Source organism: Bipolaris maydis, assembly GCF_028858645.1.
Source record: "Bipolaris maydis strain C4 unplaced genomic scaffold PSV08scaffold_4, whole genome shotgun sequence".
NCBI classification, from domain to species: Eukaryota; Fungi; Ascomycota; class Dothideomycetes; order Pleosporales; family Pleosporaceae; genus Bipolaris; species Bipolaris maydis.
The window spans coordinates 852,359-864,470 of NW_027093860.1; the positions used below are offsets into that span (position 1 = coordinate 852,359).

A 12,112-nucleotide genomic window follows, 5' to 3' on the forward strand; every position below is an offset into this window, starting at 1 on the left:
AGTGAATGCGAATTTTAGTAGCCATATCATGAGAAATAATGCTTCGAGATAAGGAGCCTGCTCTTACCTTCACTTGTCAGGTTCCTACCAAAGAGACTTACTGCTACTATATATACCCAAAGACACTCGTCTCTGCTTAAATTCCATCAATCCATATCTTTTGAAGAAGTCCAAGCCAAAAATTACTCTCCCATTCATTCATACCACTACATCATTACATAATGGGTGGTCATGCCTTCAAGAACCTCTACTGTCCACGCATCAATCCAAATGTATACTGCAAAATCAAAGCCCAAGCTACTGCAGCACTTCAGACAGTGTTCGCACATGTGGTGGTCCCAACTGAAATGCCCGAAAAGGTAAGATGAAGAAATAGAGTATTGTTTCTCCTACTGAGTACCCAAGAACGACTACGGCGACGTCGACTTCCTAGTTTGTAGCCCGTTGCATTACCCACAACCCCATACGTTAAATGACTTTCCATGGGAAGAAACCGTCCAGCTTATCAAAGACGCCTTCAAAACCACACATGGCCGTCGAGGCTATCTCACCAATGATTGCATGTATTTCGCCGTCGATGCACCGTGTGATGGAAAAGACCATTTCATCCAGATTGATGTTAAAGTCTGCTTAAAGCCAGAGTTGTTCGAATGGTACTCATTTAAGCTCGGCTACGCGAGTAACAGTAAGATCATTGGGAGCATGGTGAAGCCTTTAGGGCTCACTATTGACCCTGAAGGCATTCATATTCGCGTCGAAGATTTGGAAGAGATGGATCATAATGGGAGTATGGTATGGATCAGCAAGGATCCAAAGGACATCCTGAGAATTACTGGCTTGGATTTCAGGATCGTGAACGCTGGGTTCATCACCAAGGAAGAGAGTAAGCCTATTCATGAACATGGGTTGCGTAGTGCAAATTATGCTGATCATGCTACCAGTATACAAGTATCTCATTAGTTCATGGCTCTTCAATCCAGCGCACTTTGCTGCACGGCTCGCCGAGGAAAACTATCAAGACCGACTAGAAGAACGATCTGCGCCTTGGACCCATTTCATAAAAGAGTGGGTACCTGAGCACTATCCTGGCTACTGCTTTACCACAGGTTCTCCAGACACTGTAAAGCCCGAAGATGGCAGTAAGAAAAACAGCGCACAAGACCTCCAAGCATGGTACAAGCACACCAGATCTGCCGTCCGCGACAAAGTCTTCACCATGTTCCCCAGCACCGCAGAACAGTACTACGCCAAACGCGCCGCTCATATCAAAAAGCTCGAAGAACAAAGATTGGTAAATCTAATCATGAACGCCATCCCCATGGATACAGAAAGATGGGAAATATCAATTGCATCAGTTAACCTTACATTTACGCATGTACCACCTACACCACCTGGTCTCCAGCCCATGGCCTCCCACAAAATACTACAGCCTTTATTGGACTTTGTAACCCCCGTCATCACATACACCAACACTTCACAACCCGCCCAGCCCACAATGATCCACCTACCCCCTCTCCCCCGTCAACCACCAATCTCCTTCTCCCCTCGCCCTTCTCCCATCAGCATGTCCATCGAAGCCAAACTCGCCTGTCTATCACGTTGGACGTATTTCGACCTTTCCACCGGCACACCGTATATGCTCTCCATGCCGCGTCCCAAGGAAAAGAGTATGTGCTGGACAGATGCGATCTACGCAGGTGCAAGAGAGGAAGTGCTGCTGAGGTGGGCGAAGGAAGAGTGGTGGCGGGTTTGGGCAAGGCAGAGTATTGTTAATTATGTGGGGATGTGGAGGGGGAGGCTTGAGAAGGAGAGTAAGAAGAGTGCTAAGGGAGGAGAGGAAGAGAAGGATGGGGATAGGCTGGGGAGGATTAGGGAGAGGCTGGAGGTTGTTAACAAGAAGTTGGGGTTCTTGGTAGCTTGAAGATTTGAGAGTGGGGGGTGTGGTTGTAGGGTTGATTAAGAGAGTGTTTGGGTGAGATGTGATGCTGGAGTGAATTGGAGTTGATATTTGGGTATTGGAAGGCTTATGGGGATTTTTGGGGAAGAGTCTACTACTTGCCAACGGTCCAACCGGTAAATTTACATATGCTTCAAACCTGGAACATTGGGCTTTTCATATACAGAAAATAGACCTCAGGATGTGTTGAGCATCAGATGCTTGATGTAAAATGAACATTATATTACTATAACCGCAAAAGTCGCTCTGCAATTTATGTACTTTCAAACCAGAGAAGACTCCTCATCCAACCTTATTTAGGTCCGATACCCAAAAGATCCGGCGATCTTTCATGTACCCATATACCATAGCTGATGTGTCTGCGGACCCAATACTCAGCCGTCCATCCAACCATGATCACAACCCACACCAAGCCCACCATCCGCCACATCCAATTATCTCTAAAACCCATCTTCTTCCCTAAAGTGATCAAATGATCCTCGACCAAGATGATAACCGCCTGGCTTATAAAGAACACAAACCCACCATCATCGCTCCATGCCTTGTTCACCAGCATCGCCGCCCCAGAATGAATAATCGCCGAATTGGCGAACGTCACGAAAAGCTGCACAAATCTTGACCCGAAACTTCCCTTTGGAAACCCAAACACATCGCGAGTGAGCCAAATAGCCGGAGCGGTACACATGAAGCGCAACTGCTGGTGCCACACCGAAGACCAAGCTTGCCGTACGCTCCAGAGATCGCGGACGTGGCCAAAGCCGGAAGGACAATCACGCGGGTTCGCGAAGCCGAGCGCGACGGCGATGATACCAGTGAGTGCAAAGCAGACTGCGAGGGTGCACCGCGTCATTAGGATGTGCACCCACGTGTACCAGAACCGGACTGCCCAAAAGGGGGCATCTGGGGCGAAGGGCTGATACGGTTTTGCGGATGAACGCTGCAAATCGGCATATGTGCCGTATGGGGAGGAGGTGGAGTGTGCCGTGAGGATATCAGCGAGTGCCCAGTATACTAAACCGTGAATAAAATTTTCGACAATAAAACGACTTTTGGCGCATGTTAGTTGTGGGTTGTGTGAAGGATTTGGGGTGGTTGAAGGGTGGTGACTTACAGACGAGGATAATCGGATGGAACTTCCATGACAACACCCTTGACTTGCTGACTCCAACCAACATATCTGTTTGTAAAGGAAAGACGCGTGGCCCACCACATTCGGCTCCAGAAAGTTGTACCTGCACCTCCTGGTACATATTGGTATCTCTTGTTCGATGGTACACCATTGCCGTTCATCTTGCCGTTCGTTACCATCTTATCTCTGTCTTTCTCTTGTTCATTTCCTTTGCCATACTGGATCTTGTACCATCCTTCTTTGTCTGGGCACTTTAGAAGGATCCAGCCAATGTAGTAATAAATCAGACACATCGTGAAAGTTTCCGTCCCGTACTTGTAACCCCAGCCGACATCCCATTCTCGGTACAGTGATTGTGCGGCAAACACAACAAGTATGGGTAGGCTGATTGATACACGCAGAAACTGGCGCTCGGGTCCCAGCGCAAGCGCAACGGCGTTATTCAAGACAAGGATGGGAAATTGAAGGTATAGAAAGATAGGTGGAAGCTGTAAAGACACCGCCATTTTCGTTGCCTTTTCGTCGTCTCGAAAGAAAAGTCGTGGTTGTGCCGGACGATTGATGTGATGACGGACGCCTTGGTATATATCTCTAAACACCCCACTTCCCACTAAATTGAGTTTCGACAGGGTGCATTGGAAAAACTAATACGCTGTGAACATCGCACGGGTTGTCCAGGGGTAAAGTGCCGTCCGTGCTGTCGCAAGACCAATGATGAAGGGCCGAATACGCCGATGTGGGGATAGCAATCCGCAATTTTAGGTTCCTACACTGGCATCCAGTTTGGAAGTGTAAATAGAGGTGTACGATTAGGACTTCACCTAAACTCAATCAAATCGTCGAGACTATTCCTCAAAAGAACCGGATGGTGGATACCCTTTATCAAGATCGAATACACAGAACGCCGGAATAGACTAGGGAATTGCGTGGCAATACACTTGGTAATGCTAAAGGACAGCACGGGACTCAAGAATACACATCTGTTCCAATGAGGGGACTTACATAGTGTAAGCTTGGTCGTATATTTACCAGCCGGGTGAGCGCGGCTCGGATGCTCTCGGGATCATCATATAACAGACATAGGCCAACAAGAAAGTGACAGCTGTTTTCGTACTCAACAAATACTTAAGGTGCTGACTCTTCTGCACGAAATTCCGACTGGCCGAAATACTTTCTCTGAGTATCCTATGCTTTTGCGAACGCCATTTAACGTTGGGAGGTATACTTCCCAGGTAAATTGCATAGGCACCAGCGCGTCCCATTGTAGCAGTTATAACCATGAACAAAAGTGTGAGGGACAGGACAATGGAGACAAGGTTGTGAGAATGAACAGCAATGTTCAGAAACACAGACTTGAACAGAATGGTATGCATTACAATCCTCTAGTGTATGCAGTAGCTAATCAGGAATTTCGAGAGTAGGAGAAGTAAGCATCGACGGTAGTTATGGTGTGTCCAACCAGTAGGCGAGTTTTGGGATAACCTGCAACTCAAGATATGGTTGAATAGCAACTGTTCACAATCCACATCCTCTCTCAGTGCCATTCTTCTAAAGCTGCACATCTTGAAAGCTTTCTCCGTTATCGTCTTCTTCGACAGACGCCTGCCCTGGTTTTTCTCTCTGGGGTAGACTCGCCTCTATCGATTTTTCGTCACTTGGCTCTGGCTCTGAATCATCTCCTTCGCTCCCGCTTTGTTGCTTTTCCCTTCCAGACTGAGGTTTCAGATCATCTGTTCTGTTCTTGTGCTCTTCTGTTTGCGAATTGGACTCCAATGAGCTTCGCTCACTTCTCTCGCTTACGTCATCTTTGGGTGGTGGAGGTGGTGCGGCACCTTCTGTGTCCCGGCCTTGCCTGGATTGCTCAGGAGTAGGTGGCGTGACTTCGGTCCTAGGGCTTATTATAGGACTCCTTGGTTGTTGTTGTTGTTGCTGCTGCTGCTGCTGCTGCTGCGGTTGTTGTTGTGATGATTGCTGAGACTGCTGCTGTGAAGACCCGGCACCGACACTCCGTAGCCGTGGATCGGCATTCAAGTAGTAGCCTCTTACGCCAACTATCCTTCCTTCCCTCTCACATCCTATAACCCAATCTGGCACTACAACGGGAATGTTGTTCTCGACTGCCTTCTCCCAAGCTGGGCCTCGTCCCTCGGTACAAATGAAATGCGTCGTGTCAATGCGAACAGTGTCCGCAATCTTAGCGCCGATTCGCTCCACAGATCGTTGTAGAGACTCGCGCAGAGCTGCAGGCATGTGACCAGGGGTAATGGTAATACCTGACAGGTCTGTCATCTTGTGTGTTTGTACCATCAGCTTTTCGCTGCTGAACGTTCCGGCACTAGTTTTCAGGACGAGGTGAAACTGGTATTCTGTATCGACTGCCAGGCCACTCAACTTGGTGCTATGCTGATCGGTAGGCTTGGGTATTGTGCCAGCCTTGTTACCATTGCGGTAGAGCGTGAGGCTGCGTAGCTCGGCGGTTGCGATATCGATAGGGTCCCATTCGAGGACTACGGAGGTTTGCGTGGCATTGCGACACTTGAGAACAGGCGCCGAGGGCGTGCGCTGACCGAAGGTACGGAATATCTCAGACTGGAGCTCATGGAAGGCTTTCTGTGCGTCGGCTTCAGCCTTGTAGTTACGTCCGACGTCAATATCCACCATGGACCCAGAAGAGATGTCTGGCGGGAGCAATATCGAAGGGAATTCAATCTAGATTGACGTCAGCTAGGGTGAATTCGTGTGCTGCAAGGCATTGAAGGCACTTACGAGGCGCTTGTCTTCGGTGAGCAGCACGGCTACACCGGCATCGACCTTTCCGACTGTGAGAGAGACCAGCATCTTGTAAACGGGGGTGCGGGGTTGATATGGTGAAGGACATGTGTTGTACTGGGCTTAGTTGAACTTCCACGTACCTGAGCATCGTTGCGCGGCCCGAGGATCTGCCGTAATTGGCGCTAGTGTCGACATGTGTAGGCAACCATATTCTCCCAGTTTCTTCTACATCCCACTCGCATCACAACGCAATGGCACGAAGTGCAAAACAAAAAGCCGCTCGTAACCTAAGACGAGGTTCCAGGCCTGTCTTTCAGTTTACTAAACTGCCTGCAGAATTGCAATTACTTGTAAGATTCACCAAATGCCTCACAAGAAGCACTTGAAACTGACTGTATGCAATAGGTACTTTGTAGGTGCGACTTGATTTCGTTTGGGAGACTTCTAAGCGTCAGTTCGTACGTCAGAAGCCTTTGTATCCAGCATCCTGAGGTTGTAATCCAAGGTTCACTCTCAGAAATCCCTCAGCCTGTTGCCGGCTTGCTACATGTTGCGACGGCATTGCACAACATCAACGACGATTTTGATGGTGAGAGACCGCTCGAACTATTGGAGAAGGTTAACTCGAACGAATGGCCACTTGTCTATTCGCGATTTCTCCACAGTGGAGATGATGTCCTGGACTATATGCGCGGTCTAGTAGACATCTACGTCGAAGTAGACGTGGCCGCAGACATAGTTGCACAAGGTATGAACGCTGCAATGCAGATCTACATAGACCCACAGGTGGCTGTCACGCCTGTCCTGCTGTCTGTGGCTGAGCATACACGACTGGTATGCGCTCTTCTGATCGTCAAAATCTACTACCAGCTCAGGTCTAAATTGGTACCCAATGGCGGCACGTCGGTGGGCGACTTCGCAACTGCATTCATGCAGACTCTAGCGCCGTGGCAGATCGCCCAAGGCAGCTCGGTTGAAGGGTTTCTAGACTCGTGCCAGAAGTCTCCAGGCGGCCTCTACGACGACATCATTGGTAAGCGATACACATGTTGCGAATGTCTTTTGCAAAAGTCATCGTACTTGCGAACCTACAGCAGAGCTGCTGCCGTGGATATGGACAAAGGGTTTGTCTTTGGTCAAGACAAAAGCTTTCCTCGCTACTCTCATGCAGCGGCAGAGGAACACCGTCGCATCGGCAGGCGGGAATCTTTGGCGGGCCGTGTGGGCTACGCACAGCATCCGGCCATGCAACTTCGTAATCACGGTTGGATGATGTATAGTACAATCAGTCCTTATGATATGATGCGGCGAGACCTCGTTTGGAGAGTCGGTATGCTGTTCTGGGATCAAGACCGACTAGCGAGTTGGGGTATGGTCGACGCCAGCGATGTGGTAACCTTGGGCACAGAGACAGCCTGGCGACTGGGATACATGCGTCGGCGGGATCCATACTCACTACAGCAAGACCGCATAGAAGATATGACCAGTCCCTACCTACAGATTGCTGAATTCGCTCGCGCCCACGACAGAGATATTTTGGAGAGTTCTGGGCGAGGCAATGGGGACAACGACAAGGTAGGCTGTCTACTATGTAGTTAGGATAAGTACACTAGTATACCAGCAACATGGAACGTCACGTGAATTGGCGTATGGCGATGTGCGGTGCAACACGCGAAGCAAATGGCATGGCAGGGTAAGTTGTCAGCTGCAGTTACTCGGTCGCCGCATGCCCCAAGTCTGTGATGCCCAGTGCAGCGTGAAGAACTAGACAGCGCGGAGACTGGGGCTGTCACGACTAGTCATTCCCCACCTCCCCCAGCCCATTGAGCCTCTCTCCGAGGGCTGGACCAGTGCTGATCATCGCCGATGGGCATGGTGGGGAACAGCCCGGCACTAACGCCTGCTATCGTGGCAGTAAGCTCGCTCAACACTTTGGCGCAGAGATTTTGGGGACGCAACATGTCCAGTCGAGCCCAAGTCCAGACAATGACGTGCAATACAAGCCCGACACGTCTTTTGCAACGTCGCTGGGCCAGTTTTCTGCCGCTCTATCGACATGGGCGTGAAACCGGGTGGGCGAAGACGTTAAACTCGAGTGGGCATAAGCCAGCCGTTCGCGATAAGTCCCGCCGCAATGCACGGATACCTATGATGTACTTTGTATCGCGAATGCTTGCACGTCCAAGGTTCGCAAGGGCTAGCTCAACAACATCCGCCTGGCCAACGCTTGCCTCGTCTGTCGTCGTTCTTATTCATCCATTGCCCTCAGAATCGCTTTTTCTTTTCCAGACCGCTTGTCTGCGTAGGACCCTCCCCTCTCCCGAGTCCCTCTCTACATAATATCTTGGCTGTCGGACTACCCCATTTGTTTGCCCCATACTGCCTGCAGGCAATTATTATCTCCACGCCGCTCCTTGCGCCCTCCACCCCACCACTCTTTCTTCCTTACAGTGACTCGGAAGCCCACTCGCACCGGCTCCTACAGTCACAATGGTTCTCATTGAGAATCAAGAATACCTCTGCGAAGAGGAACAGCGCCTCAAGCAGGACCGCGAGCGCACCGCCTACTGGAAGCGATGGGGTCCCTATGTTGCCGAGCGACAGTGGGCAACAGGTCAGTTTTGTACCATGTAGTGGTGTTTGAGCCATACTGACACACATCCAGTCCGCGAAGACTATTCGTAAGTGACCATGGTGCCCTTTGATACTGCTTTTTGCTGACCGACTTTCCTCTACAGTCATGATGGAGATGCTTGGAGTCGTAAGTGGATTCTTTGTATTCATTCTGTCAGTCTTTGCTAATTTCTGTAGATTTCACGCACGATATGGCACGGTCGCGTGCTTTCCGCTGGGGCGAGGACGGTATCGCTGGCGTCTCCGACTCGCACGGCTTTCAGAACATTGCATTTGCTTTCTGGAATGAGAAAGAGTAAGTCAATCTGAGCACAGAAATGAGAGAGTCATCTGATTTTTGTATAGCGATTTCCTAAAGGAACGACTTTTCGGACTGTCGAATCCACAGGGCAACCACGGCGAGTCGCTCAAAGAGTGCCATTTCCACTTGGACAACACCCCAACTGTACGTCTCTGACCCTGTTTGGGATCAATTCACTAACGGAACTTGTAGCATTCGTACATGAAGTTTCTCTACAAGCTACCACAGCGGAAATTCCCCTACGAAGACCTCATCGAGACCAACGCAAAGCGAACACGGCTCGAGCCCGAGTACAATCTAATAGACACTGGCATCTTCGATGATGACCGATATTGGGACATATTCATTGAGACTGCCAAAGAGGCCGACGACCCGGAAGAGCTGTGCTTTCGAGTTACAGCATACAACCGCGGTCCGGAGCCCGCTCCACTGCACATAGTGCCTCACTGCTGGTTCAGGAACACTTGGGCGTGGGGTCACGAAGATCCGAAGTTAAAGCCTTCTATTACTAAGATTGGCCCAACGACTGCTCAGTCAAAACACCACAAGCTCGGAGACCGATACTTCCAGCTTTCACCGTCTCCCGGTACCGGTCCAAGCGGCGAGGACATCCAGCCTGAGCTGCTCTTTACCGACAATGACACCAACTACAAGGGCATATGGAAGGTCGAGAACAAGACGCCATATGTCAAGGACGCTTTCCATCGCTACATTGTAGATGATGAAAAGGACGCTGTGAACCCCGCCAATACGGGCACCAAATGTGCTGCGTGGTACGCTTTCGATGAAGGCGAGGGCGTCCAGCCTGGCGAGTGTGCAGTAGTCCGCTTCAGGCTCTCGCGAAAAGACGACGGCTATCTCGACGAAGAGCTCTTTGACGACATCATTGAGCAACGCCGTGCAGAGGCGGACGAATTCTACTACAGGATAAGCCCTCTTCCCATTGCGGATGACTTGCGCAATGTCCAGCGCCAAGCATTTTCCGGTATGATGTGGTGCAAGCAATACTACCACTTCATCTGGGACCAGTGGGCCAATGGTGATCCGGCCATGCCTCCTCCGCCACCTGAACGAAAGGCAATAAGAAACAAAGAGTGGAAACACATGTACCTGGACGATATCCTTTCCATGCCTGATTCCTGGGAATATCCATTTTTTGCTGCCTGGGACAGCGCCTTCCACTGCATTACACTGGCGATGATTGATCCCGATTTTGCTAAGAAGCAGCTCGATCTCTTTACGCGCGAGTGGTACATGCATCCCAATGGCCAACTTCCGGCTTACGAGTGGAACTTTGGTGATGTGAACCCTCCAGTTCACGCCTGGTCATTATTCAGGGTGTTCAAGATTGAACGTAAGATGTATGGACGCGAGGACTTTGACTGCCTCGAGCGCGTGTTCCAGAAGCTGTTGCTCAACTTCACCTGGTGGGTCAACCGAAAAGACGCGGACGGAAAGAACATCTTTGAGGGTGGCTTCTTAGGTCTTGACAACATTGGCGTCTTTAATCGTTCCGATCCTTTGCCGACCGGTGGTGTTCTGGAGCAGGCTGACAGCACTGGCTGGATGGGCTTCTACTGCCTGAACATGCTGAACATCTGTCTCGAACTTGCCAAGAGACGCCGCATCTACGAAGACATGGCTTCCAAGTTCTTCGAGCACTTCCTTATGATTAGCGACGCTATGCAGTTCCGCAGCGAGGGCGAGTCGAAGCCACTATGGAACGAAGAGGACGGCTTCTACTACGACGCCATCTCGTGGGGTGGCCCATGGAGTCATCAGATGCCAGTCCGTTCTCTTGTTGGTCTTATTCCCCTCTATTCGACCATGACACTTGAACCGGAGATCATCAACAGATTGCCCAGTTTCAAGAAGCGTGTAGAATGGTTCATTGCCAATCGCCCAGAGCAATCGAAGCGTAATATTCACACGCTGTCCAAACGCGGTCAGGGCAATCGCATGCTCCTGTCGCTTGTCAACGAGGACCGTCTCAAGCGAATAATGAAGAGGATGTTGGACGAAGATGAATTCTTGGCTGATCATGGTATTCGATCACTCTCAAAGTACCACAAAGACCATCCTTACTCCATGGATGTCAACGGCGAAAAGTACGAGGTGGCCTACCTGCCGGGTGATTCAGACAGCGGCCTTTTCGGCGGCAACAGCAACTGGCGAGGCCCGATCTGGCTGGCGGTAAACTTTCTGCTTATCGAGTCTTGTCAAAGGTTCCATCTCTACTACGGCAACAACTTGAAGGTTGAGTGCCCTACAGGTTCTGGTGACTATATGCATCTTGGTCACGTAGCAGAAGAGATTCAGCATCGTCTCCAGCATTTATTTGCCCGCGGAGATGACGGCAGGAGGGCCATCAATAACGGAAACGAGATGCTCGACTTTGACCCCAACTGGAAAGACTACATGTGGTACCATGAGTTTTTCGATGGCGACACTGGACGCGGGTTGGGAGCGACACATCAGTGCGGCTGGACCGGCCTGATTGCGAAGATGATTCATGACACTGGGTAAGTTTGTTTGTGAATTTGCTGTGTTACAGGGCTAACGAGAGACAGCATGACTTGTCGTCTCCCACAGACACCACGCACGCCAACTGGTGCTGCAAGCCACTACTTTGACGATGTCTTTACGCCTGCAGGCAAACCGGCCAAACGCCATGCTCTTCGTCGATCATCAACAAGCCGTAGCATCGGCTTCCGAAGTGACTGGGGAGAGACGTCGACCAATGGTGAAGAAGAGTATGATGATGAATCAGGCCCGATGAGGCGTAAGAACTCGGTCGGCGTGTTAGACCAAGCGGCGCTTGAGCAAAAGTCAGCCATGGAGGATCGCCTGAACCATTACGTCAGCGGACAGCTCCAGCGTATCAAGAAGGGCATGCAAGACTACGAGCCGGACGAGCTGGAGACGGTGGATGATGCTCACGACACACGAGGCAGAAACGGAAACCGCAATGGGCGTAAACGCGACGATGGCGATTACTTTGAGCAAGATCCGTACTTTAGCAAATAAGCCATGAAAAAGCATGGTGGATACGACGTGGTTGTTAGAGGATGCAGTATTTGGTAGACTGGGCAGTCACCCTGTGAGGGTTAGATCCTAGACTCATGATAGAGGCACAGTAGACGCAGAGTATTTGTTTTCTCCACACACTGGTGGCGTTGATTCCTTTGATGATTTGCCGCCTGACAAAAGTAACCATATAGATAATGCGTGGCGTACCTAATAACACACGAAGTGTATCGTGTGTCAATGAGATGCATGTGCCTGTTTGACCAAGGGAGCTAGGCGTATCACGTGCCAG

At 50.3% G+C, this 12,112-nt stretch overlaps 5 protein-coding genes across 5 annotated transcripts; 3 read left to right on the forward strand and 2 right to left on the reverse strand.

The window, feature by feature from the left end:
- Positions 1–221: 221 nt before the first annotated feature.
- Positions 222–1,921, forward strand: PSV08DRAFT_349467 (uncharacterized protein; the record flags this gene model as incomplete). Its single annotated transcript, XM_014223892.1, has 3 exons — positions 222–359; positions 406–883; positions 942–1,921. 3 exons carry the CDS (start codon positions 222–224, stop codon positions 1,919–1,921), a joined length of 1,596 nt encoding a protein of 531 aa, XP_014079367.1.
- A 239-nt stretch (positions 1,922–2,160) lies between these two features.
- Positions 2,161–3,642, reverse strand: PSV08DRAFT_400396 (uncharacterized protein). The gene is made up of 2 exons (XM_014223893.2): positions 3,069–3,642; positions 2,161–3,003 (listed from the first exon to the last, which is right to left on the reverse strand). The coding sequence occupies exons 1-2, from the start codon at positions 3,590–3,592 to the stop codon at positions 2,250–2,252; spliced, it is 1,278 nt and encodes a 425-aa protein (XP_014079368.1). The 5' UTR covers positions 3,593–3,642; the 3' UTR covers positions 2,161–2,249.
- A 753-nt stretch (positions 3,643–4,395) lies between these two features.
- On the reverse strand, positions 4,396–5,971 carry PSV08DRAFT_282096 (uncharacterized protein). Its single transcript, XM_014223894.2, has 2 exons — positions 5,853–5,971; positions 4,396–5,795 (listed from the first exon to the last, which is right to left on the reverse strand). The coding sequence occupies exons 1-2, from the start codon at positions 5,922–5,924 to the stop codon at positions 4,635–4,637; spliced, it is 1,233 nt and encodes a 410-aa protein (XP_014079369.1). The 5' UTR covers positions 5,925–5,971; the 3' UTR covers positions 4,396–4,634.
- A 130-nt stretch (positions 5,972–6,101) lies between these two features.
- PSV08DRAFT_282110 (uncharacterized protein) lies at positions 6,102–7,512 on the forward strand. Its single transcript, XM_014223895.2, has 2 exons — positions 6,102–6,208; positions 6,264–7,512. Exons 1-2 carry the CDS (start codon positions 6,110–6,112, stop codon positions 7,455–7,457), a joined length of 1,293 nt encoding a protein of 430 aa, XP_014079370.1. The 5' UTR covers positions 6,102–6,109; the 3' UTR covers positions 7,458–7,512.
- An 836-nt stretch (positions 7,513–8,348) lies between these two features.
- On the forward strand, positions 8,349–12,081 carry PSV08DRAFT_198715 (Six-hairpin glycosidase-like protein; the record flags this gene model as incomplete). The annotated part of the gene is made up of 6 exons (XM_014223896.1): positions 8,349–8,476; positions 8,597–8,619; positions 8,670–8,787; positions 8,838–8,937; positions 8,986–11,315; positions 11,364–12,081. 6 exons carry the CDS (start codon positions 8,349–8,351, stop codon positions 11,818–11,820), a joined length of 3,156 nt encoding a protein of 1,051 aa, XP_014079371.1. The 3' UTR covers positions 11,821–12,081.
- Positions 12,082–12,112: the final 31 nt, after the last annotated feature.

Bases quoted from the DNA above. Each gene is read 5' to 3' on its own strand.
- PSV08DRAFT_282096 (XM_014223894.2), bottom strand. From the start codon at position 5,924: ATGCTGGTCTCTCTCACAGTCGGAAAGGTCGATGCCGGTGTAGCCGTG. The intron at 5,796-5,852 runs GTAAGTGCCTTC...ACGTCAATCTAG, and splicing joins TCACCGAAGACAAGCGCCTC to ATTGAATTCCCTTCGATATT.
- PSV08DRAFT_400396 (XM_014223893.2), bottom strand. From the start codon at position 3,592: ATGGCGGTGTCTTTACAGCTTCCACCTATCTTTCTATACCTTCAATTT. The intron at 3,004-3,068 runs GTAAGTCACCAC...ATGCGCCAAAAG, and splicing joins CCATCCGATTATCCTCGTCT to TCGTTTTATTGTCGAAAATT.
- PSV08DRAFT_282110 (XM_014223895.2), top strand. From the start codon at position 6,110: ATGGCACGAAGTGCAAAACAAAAAGCCGCTCGTAACCTAAGACGAGGT. The intron at 6,209-6,263 runs GTAAGATTCACC...TGTATGCAATAG, and splicing joins CTGCAGAATTGCAATTACTT to GTACTTTGTAGGTGCGACTT.